The sequence below is a fragment of the Talpa europaea genome, assembly GCF_964194135.1.
Source record: "Talpa europaea genome assembly, chromosome: 8".
Classification (NCBI taxonomy): domain Eukaryota; kingdom Metazoa; phylum Chordata; class Mammalia; order Eulipotyphla; family Talpidae; genus Talpa; species Talpa europaea.
In genome coordinates, this window is record NC_140075.1 from 118904295 (window position 1) to 118921395 (window position 17101).

The 17101-nt window shown below is 38.3% G+C and overlaps 1 protein-coding gene across 3 annotated transcripts in view; it reads right to left on the reverse strand.

Annotated features, from left to right (window-relative positions):
• Positions 1–17101, reverse strand: part of PPP4R4 (protein phosphatase 4 regulatory subunit 4) — a gene marked incomplete at both ends in the record, with an annotated part of 74092 nt that overhangs the window by 44882 nt on the left and 12109 nt on the right. For all 3 annotated transcript variants that reach the window (XM_084241207.1, XM_084241208.1, XM_084241206.1), the window contains one exon: positions 6491–6593. In XM_084241207.1, the coding sequence (XP_084097333.1) occupies positions 6491–6593 (103 nt within the window). The remainder of the gene's footprint in view (positions 1–6490; positions 6594–17101) is intronic.

The window sequence follows — 17101 nt, forward strand, 5'->3', positions numbered from 1 at the left end:
ATAATCCTCAAACATCTTGTTAAATACAATATTTAAATAACAGTAGTATCACTCATAGAAATAAAAGTTTTCTAATTAAAGAATTTCACAAGTTCCAGTTCATTTTTATTGTAGGCAGGGTGAAATAATAAACAATTAGGTGACTAAGAAGCACATGTGAAAACATTAGTCTTCACTAGAATTTCTGAAAGGCAATAATTTTCGTGTTAGAAATATTTGCTTATGTAATTTTCTGTATATAATCAAAGTAACATAAATTTAGTAAATGTTTCTATCAAATTTAATAATTATTTAAAATAATAATATATATCTATTTTTCCATAAACACAAATAGACATAAAAAGAAAAACCATAACACAGACACTACTTTTTAAATGCACTATGATCAGTGTACTTTTATTTTTTGAGCTATAAATCACAAAACAGCTATTTCTAGCATCTGCTCATAGTCTCCTATTTACTTTGGTGAAACAGTTACATAATTTTATGCTTCCTAGTCCATAAAAACTTTCAGCAAGGTCAATTCTGACCCTGATGATTTTTTCCATTAATCTCACTTTATAGAAATTATTTCACTTCACCTTTCTCCACATCAGAGTGTCCCTAAATGCTCAGCCTGTCAACTGAGTATTACATGCTAATGCGGTTTTTCTATAACCTGGAGGGGATCTGGAACATCAAGTTCTGCTAATTATATATAACACTGTTGATTTCACAAGTTTCTTTTGCTTTTCACAGAAATGAACTTTTAACTTAGCTAAGAAAACATGATTACAGTATGACAAGTCCTTTTATTTTGAAGCTTGCAAGCCAAAGTAAAAGGCAATCTGTATTATCTGTTTATGTTCTTCAATCCCCTTAATTAAAACTATTACTTTTTTCTTGGTGAAGTGTAAGAGAAAATTATAAAATGACATGCTTCCTGGAGACCTCCCAACAAAATAATAACAGTTAAGCAGTGAATTTTTTTTGGCCTAGATTTCTCAAGTGTACAATGAGTTTGTGGAGAGTTGCTGTTAGAAATCTAAAAGGATGTATCTAAAGCATCATGTACAAGGCCTTGACCACTGAAATCCTTCCCCTATTATGTAACCACCTCCCTTCCCCACCCCAACACAGGTCTCTCTAGGAACCAGGATTACGTTGCTCCACTGTTTTACTTTTCCTCAATAATGCCACCAGTGGGTCTACTCAACGGGCCGTAAGTCTTTCAGGCGGATACTGACTGTCTCAGAATATAATATCAGTCAACGCTCACACTAAAAATCATTCTGGCGTGGCTATCATCTTCAAGCACTGTTCCAGGTTTTGGGGCTACAGTATCAAACTAGACTGACAAAGATTCTGTCCTTACAGAGCACAGAGGTAAGAGTGGTAAGTGAGCAGGTCAGAGAGCCAGAGGGGCTCATTTAAACTGTGGTAAGGAGCTTCACTCCATCTGAAAAAGAAGTCATTTGCATCAGTGTCCTGTGACTACTGTAAAAAATCACCACAAACTGAGGGACTTAAGGCAACAGAAATTTATTATCTCACAGTTCCGAAAGCCGAATCCTAAATCAGTATCACCTAACAAAAATCAAATTACTGGCAAAGCCACAGTCCCTCCCAAGATGCAGGTATAGAATCGTTCCTTGTCTTCCAGCGGCTCTGGCACTCATGGGTTTGTGGCTGCACCACTCCAGTCTGGGCCTCCACCTTCACAATGTCTGCTCTTTCATGTATATGTCAACTCCTTCACTGCTTTCCTCTAATAAGGACACACGTGATGGCATTTAAGGCCAGCCCAGGTAATTGAGGACAATCTACTGGGTCTTAAAATCCTTAAGCACATCTATAAAAATCCTTTTTCTAAAGAAGATAACATTGATTGGGTCCAAGGATAATATCTTTTGGAGCTCATTATTCTGCTGACTAGAGTAGTTTTCATGCAAGAAAATGGTAAGATATGACTGATAATTTTAAAAAGAGCTCTCTGAATAATAAAAAAGCAACAGTAAAAATGAAGAACGTATTAATTAACTTGACCGTGGTAATCCCTTCACAATGTATATATACACATAGCAAATCGTGTTGTACAATACAAACACATAACATTTTATTTGTCAAAAAAACCTGCAGATTGTTCCTAAGTAAATAAAAGATCAGATCTCTGGCTGAGTGAGCTCTGGGGGACAAAGTGGAAGCAACAGGACCAGTGAGGAGGCTGCTGCAGTCACCACAGGGAGAGAACTAACTAAGGCCGGAGAACTGACTGACGATCGATAAATGAAGAGGCTGCGTAGTAAAGAGGGAGGACTTAATACTCAAGACTTCCTGTTCAAACCGAACAGGACCGTTTGCTAGTTCTGTGATTTTGGCGAAGTTAATTTAACTTAAGCTGTTTCTTTATCAAGTGATCCTTGTAGAGATTAAAATGTGTCACGAATTTGACAGCGGGTGGTGCCTGGCACACCCTAGATCTCAGTAACTTTGACATGCAGTTGCTTTGACTTATTCCTGACATTGCACATTTTCTGTTGTATGATTTTATGTCATATATTTTGCTCCAAAATAAGTGAAAAAAAATTAAAAGGATTCAAGGACTCACCAGACACTTTTGCACCTCATTATAAAGGAGAGATTGATGTGATGTGCTGTAATGATACCACTGATCACTGCTACTGTAGATGTATATACATGTCTTTATATGTACGTATGTATATCTGTATACACAATAACAATGATATATACATATGTATGCCATATATATAATATCCCAATACTATTTTAAATTTCATAAGGATTACAGTATTTTAGAAATTTATCTTGACAATTTTTTTTCACTTCTATGTAATATCCAAGTCAAATATTAAAATCTGACATCTAAAATTTCAACCTAATATACTGCGGGAAAGAATTCAAACAATCGACAGAACACAGAAAAAAAATTTTTAAACTTACCCTAGGATCATATAACCCAGATATGTTATAACAACTATATTTAAAAATGTCTCCATATCTAGGGAATTTAAATTACAGGTCAAAATATTTCCTTTCTGGATTCTTATTTAAATTTAAATTTACATTACCATTCTTTTCTACTCTGGATACAACTTAGTAAGTTGTGGAACTACTATGGATGACCTCACTTCTGATTCTGACTCTGTTTATGCCACTTTATTTTTAGCCTTAAATTCCTTCAAATCTAAAACAGTGAAAATAGCGACTATTAAAAAAAAATTTTCAATTGCAAGTATATTAACAAAATAATCATATAAATTAGTACAATTTAACATAAGACCAAGCAAAACCTCCATCATCACTTTATCTGATGTTCTTAAAGATAAAGGGAACATTCTAAATGCTGCTTCCACTACTGTTACATACATAGCAAGACTCTTGAGAATGATTAACATCTTACAAAATATTTACAACAAAATATTTATTGTTCATATCTTCAAATTCTCTAAGAGTATATCATTCCTAGAAGATTAATAAGCTAACAACTAAGATACCCAAACCCAGCAGAACCAGATGGATGTCACAGCCAGAAACAGGAGTCATTCCTTGCTTCCCAGGTCCAATCTGCTACCAAATTCTGTTCATTCTACCTTAATAAACATATCGCAGACTCCACTGTCCTCACCGAAGCCAACCATCAAATATCACAAAGCCCACTGTTGCAGACCTGTCTCACTCCAGCCCACTCTCCATACAATTATTGAAAATGATCATTGTGAAATGTAAATGGAATAAGACACTGCCCTGCTTAGAGACCGCGTGGGGCTCCAGTGCCCTAAGAAAGACCAACAGCTCTTGCAAGCTCTTACACTGACCTGTCTCAAACCTTTTTCCAAGTCACACTCTGCGCTGCCCACTGGATTCCACCCATACCTCTCTCAAACACTGGTAAAGCTGAGGCTCTCTGCAGCCCTTCTGGCTGGACCACTCATTCCTGACTCTTCAAATGGGTACTTGCTCCATTCCCTGCAGTTTTCAGCTTCTCAGAGAGGCTTTCCTTCACCTCCCAAAGCACAGCAATGCTCCCCTTTGCTAGTTCCCCCCTCTGAACTGTACCTGCTTAAGGGCAAGTTCTGTTTTGTTCCCCTCTATTCTCTCAGTGCTTACACAGTCCCTGCCACAAGAAAGGCACTCAGCCAGTATACGTGAATGGATGAGAATGCCATTATTATTAAATGCTCACTTTGAGATGCTTTTCTGCAGAATTAACTAAGAAATTATGGCCATGGCAAAAGTGAATAAAGTGGCTATGCGAGATTTTTGTCATGGTTTGATCACCGAAAACAACCACTTGCAGAAGGCAGGCAGAATTAAAGAGGCTGCCAAATATGAGCCCCAATCGATCTGAGTGCCCAAGTGAGATGATTTAAAAATGATTTGCACAAAAATATAGGTTTTATAATTTGAAACAAGATTCCTTAAATGTGTAGCTGTCTACATTATATATTAAACCTTGATAAAAGCCACTATTATTGCCCCCCTACAGTCTTCTCCCTTTGCTTATTAGCTATTCAGCATAACAATTACATAATGTCAGAATCACATAATTGAATACTCTGATTCTTCTTCAATAGTTTGACATAGGCCTTTATAACAAAATCTAATCTGGGACTATCATCTACTGTTTCCTATCTTTTTTAGGACCTGGCAAGGAAAATGATTGTTAACTAGCTAAAGAAATGTATGAGATCACTCAGCAACAATAAAGGTTTTTTTTAGTACATATTCTTTAATGTACATTTTCTTTATACCCACTGACTCAGTTAATCTTTTGATTTATGGATTAATTTTAATTAAATACTCATTAAAATCCTATCTTCTATAAATCAGTTATATGGTTTCAACATACACATTTGATTCTTTCTATAAATATGCTCTATAGATGAGTATGCTACTCTTTACACATTCCCACAAAATTAAGATTTTAAGTATTGTTGTTTAATTGACTTTATTCTTAACTCACTAGAAAAGGATTTTTTCAAAATATTTTAGAGACCTCTGAAATCACTATTGTCTCTCCATCTTTTACTCTTGCTATATGAAATATTCATTATGCTGTCTGGACCAGATTTAGCCTGCTCAGTGCAGAATGGATAGTATGCTCAATATTTTCCATTTTTAATTTAAGTCACTAACATACATTAACTCTTTAGTCAACAGGACCTAAGCACCTGTTCTCTTCTGCTATTGTTTAACTGGTATGTCCAGGTGTGATATGTCCAGGTGTGATGCCAACAAACTTAGGTCATGGTGTCACCAAAGTTGAATATGAAATTAAACCTGGTCATTGGATTATGGCATGTGTCTTTGGAAAACAGGTATGAAAAGCTGATGCACTTTTGAACCACATACTATGCTGAAATGAACATCTTCTCAATATACCATTACAGCCTGTAAAAAAAAAATTCGTATTTCCTACACAGAAACATGGGCATCTTGTGAAGATTACGTGTTACATCTCTGATCTAAAGCACAGTAACTGAAACCAGGGGTTATATTCCCAAAATTAATAGCCAAAGAGGCACAAGTACTTTGAACGCATATAAATTTATGAAAAAGTTATAACCAAAGGGAAAGCCAAAACAAAATATGGAGAGCTCACTATGATCAAACATGATCCCTACTAGGATGTAACTTCCCTGGCACCATTGTAAGTTCCCTGAGGACACATAGACTGTTGTCTATTTTATTCATGCCAGTTATTAAAAGAAACTACATTTTACATACAGGTTTTGCATATCTAGTTTGCAAATAAGTAAAAAAAAAGTCATTAAATATTTAATAGTTTATATTAATAATATATGTAATAGAGGAAAGAATTTTCTAGTAGACCAAATATTTGCTTCTAGTAGGAAAACTAATTCTGAAAGAATTTAGAAAGCACAAAATAAGCTAAAATTTATAAAGCTAAAATTGTGATGGCCACAATTCAATCTTTATTTGATGATTCTTCAGAAGTCACCACAGTCATTATCAGGAATCATTAGGAGTATCAGTTAAAACATATTATCAGTGTTGTAGAGGTACTACAAATATAGCGTTAGGTCAACAGAATTGCCAAATAAAACAGCTATGATTTTATGTGAATAACTGAGACTTTTTAGCTGCTAGAAAGCTAACTTAATTAAAATACCTCTATGGAAAAAATGACTAAAAAGTCTCCATAATTAAGATCTCTATGTCTCCATTTCTATCAGCTAAATTCTCTAAATATTTTCATCATAATTCAAAATACATAACATTTGCCTCCAGTCAGTGATTAGGTCAAAGCTCAGCCATCGAAAGCTCTAAAATTTTCGGCTGACAATGGCAACACACTACCAAGGAAAAATGATAAATTCAGGGGTGGGAATTGTACAAGGACTATAACCAAGATGAAAATGCATACATTGTGCAAAAATGAAAAATGATTGGAAAAAAGTATAAAATAATGGAAAAAAAAGAAAAAAAGAAAAATGATAAATTCATATCTTATTTCACAACAACTTACTCTGACTTTTGGCAAGACTCTCCGAAGTGTCTCAGCAGGATTCTGTCGCATCAGAAATGGAAGATTTGCAATTACACTTGTTCCTTGGATATCTTGACCAGCACTTTCAAAGGAAACACAAATTTACAAGTTGTAAATAAAATGTGAAATCTTGGTTTACAGTTATTAATTAAAAAAATGACTTTTTATTGATAAACAGACTTAGGACAAAATTTTAAAGTTCAAGCATATCATTTGGATATAAAAATAAAACCAGAACCAGAATAATTAAGTAAAGGTAGAGCAAAAATACTGACGATCCCAATTATGCTCATACTAAAACAAACTACTCTATACGCATGCCTCAAGTCTAGAAGTCTTAAGACTATTATTACAAACTTACTGCAACACTGCACCTTCTTTCTTTCCTGGGACCTATCAATTTGCTATACTTAATAAAAATATAAATGGTAAACTTTCACTATGGTGAAATGTTACTAATTTTAACAACAACAGAGGTGACAAGATCAACTATAGAATCACAGGACAATGTTCTTCTGGTACAATGGAATTGCCTGTTGCTCTAGGCTGACTCTGTGAGTCACCAGAAACTTCTCAAAGATACTCCAAGCTTTGCTTGTATGAACAAATTACTTAGCAATAATAAAAAAATCAAATCAGACCATCATTTTACTTTCAGAGCAATAAGAGATCAGAAAAGCAAGTAATAGTCTGTAGGTGACACAAATTACTATAAATAGGGCATGATGACAAAATGTTTTTCAAAAGTGGATCTAAACTGTAATCACCATGATCTCTACCAAACATAAAATCTAGATTTAATTTCTACAATAAATTCGTGCCTGGCCCTTCTCCCACCTAGGAAGAAAAACAGACAAATTAAATGTAATGTGCTAGGGATTATGACTTAGAAGGAAGCAATTGAGTTAGCTAGTGGTTCACAGCTGGGAGGGAGCCTACCTCCTCCAGGGCACATATGACAGCACCAGAGACACTTTAATGGTCACAACTTAGGGGATGCTGCTCTCATCCAGGCGGCGGAATCCAGTGATGCTGCTGAACAGCCTACGGCACACAGGCCAGCTGCCCACAACAAATGTCAATGTCTCAAGAAAAAATGTCCAAGAAACACTGGTTTACACAAACTATTAGTTGAACTATATGAAACTGCCAGCATTGGACCATTATGACCAACAAGAATGGCCATTTCCTTTGATTGATCTCAACAGAAATACATTTGCAGAGATTTCAAGGAAATGTATACGGTTGTCATTCAGAGCACTGGTTCTCAAACTTTAGCATGTATCAGAATCATCCTGGAGCACTGGTTAAAATTTGTTCCCAGCCCCAGAGATTCAGGTTCAGTAGATTTTGGTGAGGCTTGAGAACTGGATTACTAACCAGTTGATGATGTTGCCAGCAGTGAGTTTCCAGAAAGGCTGGGATCTGAGTGGGGGTGGGGGGGCAGAGAGGGAGGCATTAGAAGACAGCAGATTGTTCAGATCGTTCACATTTTTTAAGACTACATAAGTGAGGGCATCCCTGGGAGTGCAAAGGGTTAAGACACAACCTATGAAGCTATCAGCAGCCACTGCAGCACAAGTTCAATCCCCAGCCAGGGAGGAGACCCGCATGGCGCAGCAGACCTCTCCTGTCTCGCCCGCTGCTCCCCTCAGCAGTGTACTTCGGTCAAACTGCCTGTTCTGTTTCCCACTCTGCCTCTGGGGAAATAGAGAGAGAGAGAGAGAGAGAGAGAGAGAGAGAAAGGAGGAGGAGGAGAAGTTGGCAGATTCTTCACATTTTTTAAAACTACTCAAGTGCAGTGAGCCAAGTGCACCGTCATAGTTTGCCCGAATAGGGGTGGTCCACCTGACTCAAAGCATGTGCTCACGACTTCTGTTAGTCCTGGTGAGGGGGGTGCTCTCTGCAACTACAGCGTGAAGTGATACGGGAACTCTGAACAGTTAGCAGCGGTGGAAGAACACGAGGGGCACCTAAGGGCATTTTAGAGGAACGTCTAGTGTAGATTTTGGGAAAGGCCTGTCTGTGGATGGGACAAAAGAATCAGCATGATTCTAATGGCTACCCATTAGAGTGGGCACTGGGATGTCTTGGATGACGTGAGCTCCTGCTGACATCGGTCACTGTCCACAAACCAAATATGTGTGCCTCCCCTGTGCTCCCCCCACTGAATGGACGGCACCCAAAACAGCCAGCATGGCTTTAAGTTAACAGCATAAAATCATTGTATTGCTATTCAGTGTGGCATAAATCATTTTTAAATAAATATTTAATCAACGTTATACTTTCTTTTTCTACAAAACGCATGCGCTAGACTTCACAACCCACAACTTCCACCTGAAAGGCACCGGGAACAAGCATCCTGCCTCAGCACAAGCTCCTTTGGCCCCAACTGTGCTAGTCCTTGGGCACGTTCCTTTCCTATGATGCTCACTCAGAATCAAAAAGCACACGGGCCCACTCAGCAAACATTTTTTTTTTTTAAGGTTTATTTATTTATACAAGCACTGGGTACAGTCAGAAGCATGGGAGGGTGAGAGAATTCACCAGAGCCAGAGCGGGGAGCAGAGCAGGCAGACGGATGAAGTACACTGCTGAGGGGAGCAGCGGGCGGCAGGAGAGGTCTGCGCGCCATGTGGGACCCTCGCCAGTGGCTGGGGATCGAACCGGCGCTGCAGAGGCTGCGGGCAGCTTCGCAGCCCAGTGCTCAATCGCCGCGCCACCAGGGGAGGCCCTCAGCAAACATTCTTTTAAAACTAAAAAGAACTGGGTTAATCATGGAAGCTGTACATCTAGTGGCTAAAAAGGAAAGAAGGAAAAGAAGACTAGCTAAATAGGTGAATTTAGGACAGCTATCTTTTAAATTCTAAATTAATGTTATTAATTATTTTATTCCCATTGGGAGATGCACCTATTTTAAAAAGCCATTTATGGTAATATCTTAAAGCAATGAAAAACAAGTCAATCCACGCAAGCATTTCTTGCTGTAATAAAAAGCTTCCCAGTCTTCTCTGACAGGCCGGCTCCTGCCAGTAACAGGCCACTTCTTCCTGCAGGTGAGTGCCAAGTAGCTAGTTTTCACCCCCTCCATTTCAGTAATGTTTTGCCCAAATTTTACATTTTTCGATACCCAGCACAGCATCTGGCACACCATAAGAACGCCATAAATACTTGTGGATTGAAACTGAATTTGTGTCTACTTCACACCAGCTACCAGGAAATGCTCCGTCTCTCGAATCTCAGACTCTGTGATGTCACTTGCTGACCATAAACGCTTACCTTTCTTTTTCTGTGGCTAAATTCACTTTTTACCCTCCTCCCACTTCTAATCCCCCAATTTCTATTCTCTACTTTCTAATATTCCTCCTGCTTTCACTTTCTTCCAGGCAGCATGAACCTCCCTAATTATTACTTCAACTGCAATGTCATGCATGTCCCCAACCTTACCTCTTCAATTCGGTTCCTCCAAAACAACAACAAAAATAATATCAAGCATACTATTTGCTGGGTGTGATGTTAACAAGCATCTTACAGTCATATTATTTAATTCTCACAGAAATCTTATGAGGTAAATTAGATGCCATTATTAGCACCACTGTATAGATGAGGAAATTAGGGCTTAGGAAGATGAAGAAACTTTCCCAAAGTTGCCCAGCCGCTGTTACCCAGCACCCATGTGTTGCCTATCACACTGCGTGGCCTCTCTGTCAACCTGAGCACCCCGGTTGTTTTATCCATCCTAATTAGGTAGCACTACTATAAAAAAAAAAGGACTGTAAAACTATGCTGCTTAATGTTTTTAAAAAGCATGCAATTGGGCCTCCCTGGTGGCGCAAGGGGTTAAGACTCAACCTATGAAGCAATCCGTAGCCACTGCAGCACGAGTTCGATCCCCGGCCAGGGAGCTACCCACATGGCGCAGCAGACCTCTCCTGACTCGTCTGCTGCTCCCCTCAGCAGTGTATGTTGTCAATCTGCCTGTTCTGTTCCCCGCTCTGTCTCTGGTGAATCCTCTCACCCTCCTCCCCCGACACCTCTGGCCTGTACCCCAGTTCTTGTATGCATAAATAAATAATTTTTTGAAGATTTATTTATTTATTTATACAAGCACTGGGTACAGTCAGAAGCGTGGGAGGGTGAGAGAATTCACCAGAGCCAGAGCGGGGAGCAGAGCAGGCAGAAGGACCGAAGTACACTGCTGAGGGGAGCAGCGGGCGGCAGGAGAGGTCTGCGCGCCATGTGGGACCCTCCTCCGGTGGCCGGGGAGCAGCCGGGGATCGAACCGGCGCTGCAGAGGCTGTGGGCAGCTTTGCAACCCAGTGCTCAAATGCTGCGCTACCAAGGAGGCCCAATAAATCATTTAAAAAAAAAAAAAACACAATTAAAAAAAAAGCTGATCCTCAATGATGCCAAAAGAAACAAAATGATAACTAATTTGTGGGAAATCAAGAAAAGGACCAGAAACTCAGCATATTTATTCAGACACAATGTTTCTTGGGTCTCTAAAAGTGTGCTCCTTTATAAAACCCACATACTTATCCACAAAGAGGAAAGTGCATGTTAGAACACACCTAGAGATGACAGCACTTTATTCATACACCTCGCTTCAACCTGTGAGAGCTCAAAATCCAGTAAGGAAGACACAGTCAGACACTAAGAACTCTGTAAAGAAAAAAGTCCTATCTCTGCCCAGCTAGACAACCCTCATAGGTTATGTCTTCATAAAGCAACTGGAGGGCCTCCCTGGGGGGACAAGGGGTTAAGCACAGCACTGTGAAGCTATCCGCAGCCTCTGCAGCAAGAGTTAGATCCCCGGGGCCTGCCAGGGAGCTGACACATGGCACAGGGACCTCTCCTGTCTCCCTGCTGCTCCCCTCAGCAGTGTGATTCAGTAGATGTGCCTGTTCTGTTTCCCGCTCTGTCTCTGGTACATCCTCTCATGCCCCCGTACCTCTGGCCTGTACTCCAGCTCTTGTATGCATAAATAAATAATTCTTTAAAAAAAAAAAAAAACGTAAAGCAACTGGATAGCATAGCAGGGAGCAGATGCCATGCAAAAATGGTAATGTATACAGTCAATCGCTACTGGAGAAATTATTACAAGAACCCTAGCTTTGTTTCTGCTTAATAATGTGCAGGAAATTAAATGATTTAGATATTCAGAGCTTGTGATTCTCATCCTAGCAGCTCTTGTTTCAAAAATCCAAAATACAACACACAGGCTGCTGATACTGTGCTCAAATTTACAAAGATAAAGCAGATGTCACATGGACATAATTATGAGCTCACAATGAAAACTAAACTTTACACAGTTGATAGTTAATGACTTTTTTATTCAAAGTAAATTAGAACAGCCTGATTTAATGAACATAGCATATTATGCTAGTGAATTAAACTTCCAAAGACAAAGCCCTCTTTTATGACAAAGACAACTCCAAATCTAAAGTAGCACATAATGAATACCAATCCATGGCCTCAGAAAATTTTCGAAAGTGACATATTTTCATGTCACAACCATAAAACTGATCCTTAATAATGTTAATTAACTCTTCAAACTCCTGCCATAATAGGTTTCTATAGCTAGAGAACCATTTGATCCTGTTTATAGTCATTATGCTTAGAATCACAGAGAAACAAACTATTATTAATAGCACCAGAGGAAGAGTAAAAGAAAAGTTAACCTCTAAGAGCCTACTGTGTGCCAGACAAGATACTTTACATACATTATCACATTAATCTGCACAGTCTATGAGCAATAAATTTCTATCCTTATTTCACAGTTGAGGAGATTGGAGCCCAGGAAAAATGTGACTTGTCCAAAGTCATCCAACTACTCAAGATTAGAGCCAGAACTCCCGCCAAAGATTTCCATGTCCATAACGCAGGGCCAACTGTACTATCCAGGGTCACAGTCCGATCCTAAGTAACTGAAGTATCAACCTAAAAACGTCTCTAAATTGACAACTTTACAAGAGAAAAAACATCATATAATTCACTTATAACATTCATGCTGCAATAAATTTTTACTAGTAATATCCACTCTATATCTTTTATCACAAAATTTATCCCCATGGCCCCAGGTCAAAATAGCATGCAGAAGTTTCATGTTCATTGTAAAGAGACAAACCCACTGTTTTATTGAAGCAGCATTACCAGTTATATAGAGAACACTCCTTGATAATGGCTTCTCAGTTTCATATATCAAAATCTGAGCCCATTTTCCCCCTCCCTCTTTTTACCAAGAGAGGCACAAACAGTCCTCTCATTCTTGGGGTTTACCTTTTATTTTTTTTTTTTAATAGAGGCATGTTTTTATTTATTTATTTTATTTGTTTGTTTTCTTTATACATGCACTGGGTACAGTCAGAAGCGCGGGAGGGTGAGAGAATTCACCAGAGCCAGAGCGGGGAACAGAACAGGCAGAAGGACCGAAGTACACTGCTGAGGGGAGCAGCGGGCGGCAGGAGAGGTCTGCGCGCCATGCGGGACCCTTCTCCGGTGGCCGGGGAGCACCCGGGGATCGAACCGGCACCGCAGAGGCTGCGGGCAGCTTCGCAACCCAGCGCTCAACCGCTGCGCCACCGGGGAGGCCCGGGGTTTACCTTTTAGAATTACCCTAATCTTCCCCTTTCCCTTCACACCCCACATTCAGTCTCACAGGAATACATAAGCTGAGCATTAGTCTTGCTTGTTCTGGAGTATAATAATCTTATTGAGATCAATAAACCTTTCCAATTCCTTATGCAGTGTTTTTGTACTGTTTATTTTAGGTATTTTTCATATAGTATTTTAGTGTTAGCAAACTTATACCTGATGTTAACTTTGATATGTTTTTATTTCTTCATAGAAGGATAATTAATGTAAAAATTTAGCTTCTATTATATGTTTATATACACACACTCACCAACATGTGTGTATTCAGGTCGTAACATTTGTTATTGTATGGTAGGTCACAGGAAAAAAAAGTTAGAAATAATTTCTTCACAGTATTTATAAGGAGTCAAGGGGAGACTACCCAAGTCTGTCCTGAGCATATGAGTTATAACAAGAATATTGAGAAATAGAAAAATATTAAGAGGAATAACTATACAAACTTGGAACATTTCTGGAAACACTGTATTCTCACTCATAATTTTTTAAGGCAGATTTTCTATCTCCCCATTAATCAACTGCACAGAAATTCTTTAAAATACTTTTAAAAAATATATACATCTAGTAGGATATAGCAGGGGAAAGTGGGTAGCTGAAAAACTGGGTTCACAAGGCTGCCAAAGCAGCAAGAGAGGAAGCCAGGAGGGAAAAGAGAATAGTGAGCAAATCCCTGCACCTACAGGAAGAGGGTGATAAACACCTGTCAGAGGATGGGGGAAAGATCCGATTCCTTAACTCACATTAGACAGGTGGGCTGATACGTTCAACAATTCGGGGAGTAGTTATGAGGGTCCTGCTGGGAGCTACATACTAGGTCTGGATTCTCCACACAATCGAACAATGCTGTATGTCTGGCCATAGAATTTGTCAGACATAAATGTGCTTGGCAACAAAGCTGAAATTAGCACTCACTATATACTGGGCACTGCATGAGGCCCTGGCAGGGGTGTGGTGGTACACAAGACAGACATGGTCCCTGCCCGACCTCCTACAGCTTCACACTCAGAAAAGACAAGGATAACAACAGGCAATTAAATCATCCTATGTGTGCAAAGATTTATAAAGTACTAAAAGTACTATGGAAAACAAGTGGAATAGGTGTGAAGAGAAAGTAGAAGGAACCATGTGTTCCGAATTCCCATGCTGGATGGGGAAGATTCAATTGTTAAATAAAGACTCCCTAAACACAATTTGCCAGTCACTGTGCTCTGGAGGAAGAAAAAAAAAAAAAAATTAAAGCAGAGGACTGACTCCACATTATCTTTTTTTTTTTTAAAGATTTATTTATTTATGCATACAAGAACTGGGGTACTGGCCCAAGGTGGTTGGGGGAGAGGATTCACCAGAGACAGAGTGGGAAACAGAACAGGCAGATTGTGAAATTCACTGCTGAGGGGACCAGCGGGCGAGTCAGGAGAGGTCTGTTGTGCCATCTGGGTAGCTCTCGGACCATGGATCGAACTTGTGCTGCAGTGGCTGCAGATAGTTTCATAGGTTGCATCTTAACCCCTTGCGCCAGCTGGGAGGCCCTCCACATTATCTTCATTGGATTAGAAAAGAAGAAATGCTTCTTGCAGAAATAAAATCCATAAGACTCAATACAAAACTAATCATTGAGAGAAAAAAGAAAACAAAGGTTTCCCAGGTCACCCTCCAACACTATTTAAAAGGATAGTCAAGCTTCAATAATAAATGAAAGAAATTTAGATAAAAAGTGATGAGTTCAGTTTTGGACTGAATCTGAACGACATCTGAGAAGCCAGCAAGACATTCTGGAAGAGACTCCTTGGTGAAGGTAGCCAGCAAGCAGGCCTGGCCCAGAGTTCAAGAGAAAAGCTCCAGGCTACAGCCACAGATTTGGAAATTTTATCACAGAGACAATCACTGAAACCCAGGAGTGGATAATATGACCCAGAAAGAGAGTTCCTAATAATACACAGTAGTTCCTGTCTGCTCATATGACTGATATTACTGCAAATGGGGCACTGAAATTTAAAGAAATGTAACACAAAGAAGTCAGTTATAAAATTTAAAAGTTCATAATCAGTCAACCAAAAATCAACCCGTAAAAGCTATGTGAAATGATGATTCCTTTTCTCTAATGCTAAAGGATCAGATATAATGGAATGCTGCAGCTACAGGGGGCCTTAGAAATATGTCACCTCTTCACATTGTGACAATGAAGAAATTGACATCTACAGAAATAATGGAAGTGGTTCCAGGGGGACCATCTTCAGGGCAAGGATACTATCTCCACTGAGCAAGAATCTAAATGAAAACAATAAAACTACTGATCCTGTGAGATCTCGCATAGCTTCTGAAATAACAAATTAATACTGAACATATTTTCTTCTTTAAAACAAACAAAATCAATTTTCTCTCCAATGCCCGTTATAATAGAAGAACCATTTTACACTTTCCTATCATGTTTTTTAACAATACAGGAAACACCAGCCCCCTAGTTATCTTAAAAGAAAAATATCATCTAAGGAAATATAATTATCATTATTATACCATATATCTAACTCAATGAGTAAATATTAATATGTAAGTAAATGAGTGAATTTCCTCTCATATATGAGTATAATATGTTGTCTAAAAATTAGACTTACCACGTGGGAATCATGAATCAAGCGGTGTAATAGATTTTTTTAATATGTAACAATTTTTACTACAAAAATATGATTTGGTAAAATAACAGGCCTTCTTATTTATACACTATTTACAAAACAAAAAATTTAGAGCAACATACATGTTTAAATGTGCAAAAATCTGAACTCTTCAAAACATTTTAGAAAATGCTCGTAAAAAAAAATCAAAACTGACTAGCATATACTGAGCTTTTCTCCTATTAGAGATAAGTAAATTTTCAAAGGAATAGGGAAAGGAATAGTCACCTGAGATGACTGGGGTCAGTGTCAAATTAAGTTTACAGAATCACAGTGCAAGAATCTTATCAGCATGACCAGTACATGCCCCTCACCTTACTGGCAGAACACAGAGGAGCAAAATGATATTCCCAAGGTCACACAATTGGCTAGTGGCTATGCTCCATGTTTCTTAGCAACAAGGATAAAAAGAAAAACACAAGTTATAAAGCTTGCCTAATGAAAGAAACATAAAATTAGTCTAGAGACTGACTTTATATATGTATATATATGTATGTACACATACATATTTTTATTCCTGTATTATAAGATACTAGAACTAAATAAATGTTTGTTATAACATATATGATCAACACATACAATACAGTATGTAATACATAAGATTTATATGATGATAAGAGATTAAAACTGAACCAATACGCTAGTTTGGAGCATTAAGAACAAGAAGAAAAAGAAAGGTGGTTACATCTATTCATTCACTAGGGTATCAAATGGATGAATGTTTTCCAAAATAAAAACAATGGAATTCTGATCCCACAGCAGGTTTCTTTCTAAGTATTTGAAAACCATCTTTACTAGACAAATTTTTCAACATGTGTATCAGAAAACTATAGAAACTTTATGACTGCTCCTATTTTTGCAAAAGAAAGATGTAATCTGCTTATATATCAGGAGTGAGAAACAGGAAAATCTGATTACACTTCTATGTTTTTAACCTGTGACATTCAGAGGCATTGGTGATGACATTTATCTGTGATAAGAAGGCAAACGACACTTGAGCAAAGATCTGAAGGAAGTGACAGAGCTAGCAATGCAGATATCTGAGGGGGTTAAAAACCATTAAAAGGAGAAGGAACAGCAAATGCAAAAAGGACTCAAGTAGATGTATAAATGATGTGTAATGGATAGAAAAGATGGTAGAAGTACACACTAAATGAAGAAGGTAAGTAAAGAAAAATCAGAGTTGTAATGGGGAATAGTAAGGGAAATGAGAGCTATAATGGGGAAGGAAGAAGCAGGTCACAGAAATCAAAGTATATTCTCAAACCAT